Here is a 2,113-nt window from a genome sequence, read left to right on the forward strand (position 1 = left end):
TTACATTATCATTAATATTAATATTACCATCATCTCCATCATTATTATAACTATCATCATCATTATTATTACCATCATCATCATCATCATCATCATCCCCATCATTATTATTACCATCATCATTATTATTGTTATTACCATCATCTCCATCATTATTATTACTATCATCATCATTATTATTACCATCATCATCACCATCATTATTATCATCATTATCACCATCATTATTACTAGTATCATCATCATCATCATCACTACTGTTATTACTACCATCATCATCATCACCATCATTATCATTACCATCATCATCATCATTATTATTTGTATCATCATCTTCATCATCACCACCGTTACTATTACCATCATTATCAGCTACATTGATAAAACTGAGTAAAGCGATTGTGATGTGACTATGAAGTGATTTCTGATCTTTACCTTCTCCCCTTTGAGACCAGAGTCTCCAGGTTCCCCAGGAAGTCCTACATCACCCTGCGGAGGAGAATGTAGAAGGGACTGTGTTAACTGTCTTTCTGTAACAACAGTGTCACTTTGTCTTTTCAAACATTAACATTCCATGAAGATGTGATTTTACATCATCTTTACATTTTACAATTTGAGTTGTGTGGCGCTTTGGCCCAGAGGCAATGTCTCTGTCATTGGTGTGGATCCCTGGGGTTCACCTCCTGGGCAGTGGACTGAAAGTTCACAACGGGGTTGGTACGGTGCAGTGTGATTTGGGTGGCGGTCGTGGAGACTGCTGCCCCCGCGACGAAATAAGCAGATAAAAATGGATGGACGGATGTAATCTGAGTTGTTGATCCAATCCACTGATAAGGAGATCACCCACAAATACAGTACATTTAATAAGCTTGCGTTTAACTTTTGTTGGTGTTTTGTTGTTTAGTTCCAGAGTAGAGATGTTTACTTGATGTTCCTCTCAGGATGTCTGGGAAATCTCTGTTTCATTATCTGTGTAATTAATGTCTGACAAACTGAGTGAATTACGAGCACAAGCGCATTGTCAGGAAAATGTAATTTCACAGTTTATGTCACCGTGATGGTGATTCAACATTTTTCTAGTGATGCCAACATTACAGGATAATAACTGTAATTAAACCAATAAATACATCTAAGCACCATCTGTAGACCATAAAACCACAGACTGTGGACGGTCTGTTAGATGTGGTCACAGTGATGTAATCAGGTCTTTAAATTCTTCAGTGTTTTAGAACATTTTGGAGGTTCCTGTCGAGCTCGTCAGTCATTTCTAAGACACATCTCAACAATGGTCAACATCTGTGAATTGTTTAGGTTGAAGAAGAGAAAAAAAATTCTAACCTCCACTCCAGCTTCTCCGGGTGGTCCCTGTGAGCCTTTCAGACCCTCAGGTCCTCTTTCTCCAAGAGGCCCTAGAGGACCAGGTTTCCCATGAGGCCCTGGGTCACCCTGTGAAAACATATTTTCTGTGACTAGGAAAGCGAGTAATGTTGAAGAACTGGACCTGTGTTTTGAAGGTGTTTTGTAGAAAACCTACTGTATCTAACAGTGGAGACAACAAAACAATGACTTAATGTCACCTACCAAATCTTCAACACCTCACTGACCTGGTCTCCTTTCTGTCCTGGTGGACCCTCCAATCCGGACAGGCCAGGTAGACCCTAATGAGACAAAGGTGACAACAAATCACCAATTGATGGCATCAGACTGAGTCCAGAACCCTGTGACAGCAGTCAACAGGCCTGACACTGAGTCCATTGGTCTTGTTTCAAACTAAATGATACTGTTTGACTGACCCGTTGTCCATCTTGTCCTGTAGGTCCAGGTTCACCTGTTGGACCAGGGGGTCCCTGAAAAATAAACGAGTTAATATAGTCTATGTAGTCATGCATTTCAGCAGACTATTGACCAATGACTGTTTACCTTGTCTACTCCTTTCCCTGGTTCCCCGGGTAACCCTTCAGCTCCCTGTGGTCCCTGAGGAGATCCACCAAAGAAACATTCATTACATACTGTGCATTAAGATTGTAATGTGATGTGCAAATGGCATGCCTTTGTATTAGATAAAACTAGGAATATATCCATCTATATCATGAGTTTGATGTAGGTACCCACT

At 40.3% G+C, this 2,113-nt stretch overlaps 1 protein-coding gene across 1 annotated transcript in view; it reads right to left on the reverse strand.

Annotated features, from left to right (window-relative positions):
* si:ch211-196i2.1 (collagen alpha-1(III) chain) overlaps positions 1 to 2,113 on the reverse strand; it is a 50,538-nt gene that overhangs the window by 9,700 nt on the left and 38,725 nt on the right. Inside the window, exons 39-43 of the mRNA XM_017038312.2 lie at positions 1,921 to 2,009; positions 1,794 to 1,847; positions 1,605 to 1,658; positions 1,339 to 1,446; positions 436 to 489 (exon numbers count right to left, since the gene is read on the reverse strand). Coding sequence (XP_016893801.2) covers positions 436 to 489; positions 1,339 to 1,446; positions 1,605 to 1,658; positions 1,794 to 1,847; positions 1,921 to 2,009 — 359 coding nt within the window. The remainder of the gene's footprint in view (positions 1 to 435; positions 490 to 1,338; positions 1,447 to 1,604; positions 1,659 to 1,793; positions 1,848 to 1,920; positions 2,010 to 2,113) is intronic.

This window comes from Cynoglossus semilaevis, chromosome 14 (assembly GCF_000523025.1).
Source record: "Cynoglossus semilaevis isolate Cse_v1.0 chromosome 14, Cse_v1.0, whole genome shotgun sequence".
In the NCBI taxonomy this organism is placed as follows: domain Eukaryota; kingdom Metazoa; phylum Chordata; class Actinopteri; order Pleuronectiformes; family Cynoglossidae; genus Cynoglossus; species Cynoglossus semilaevis.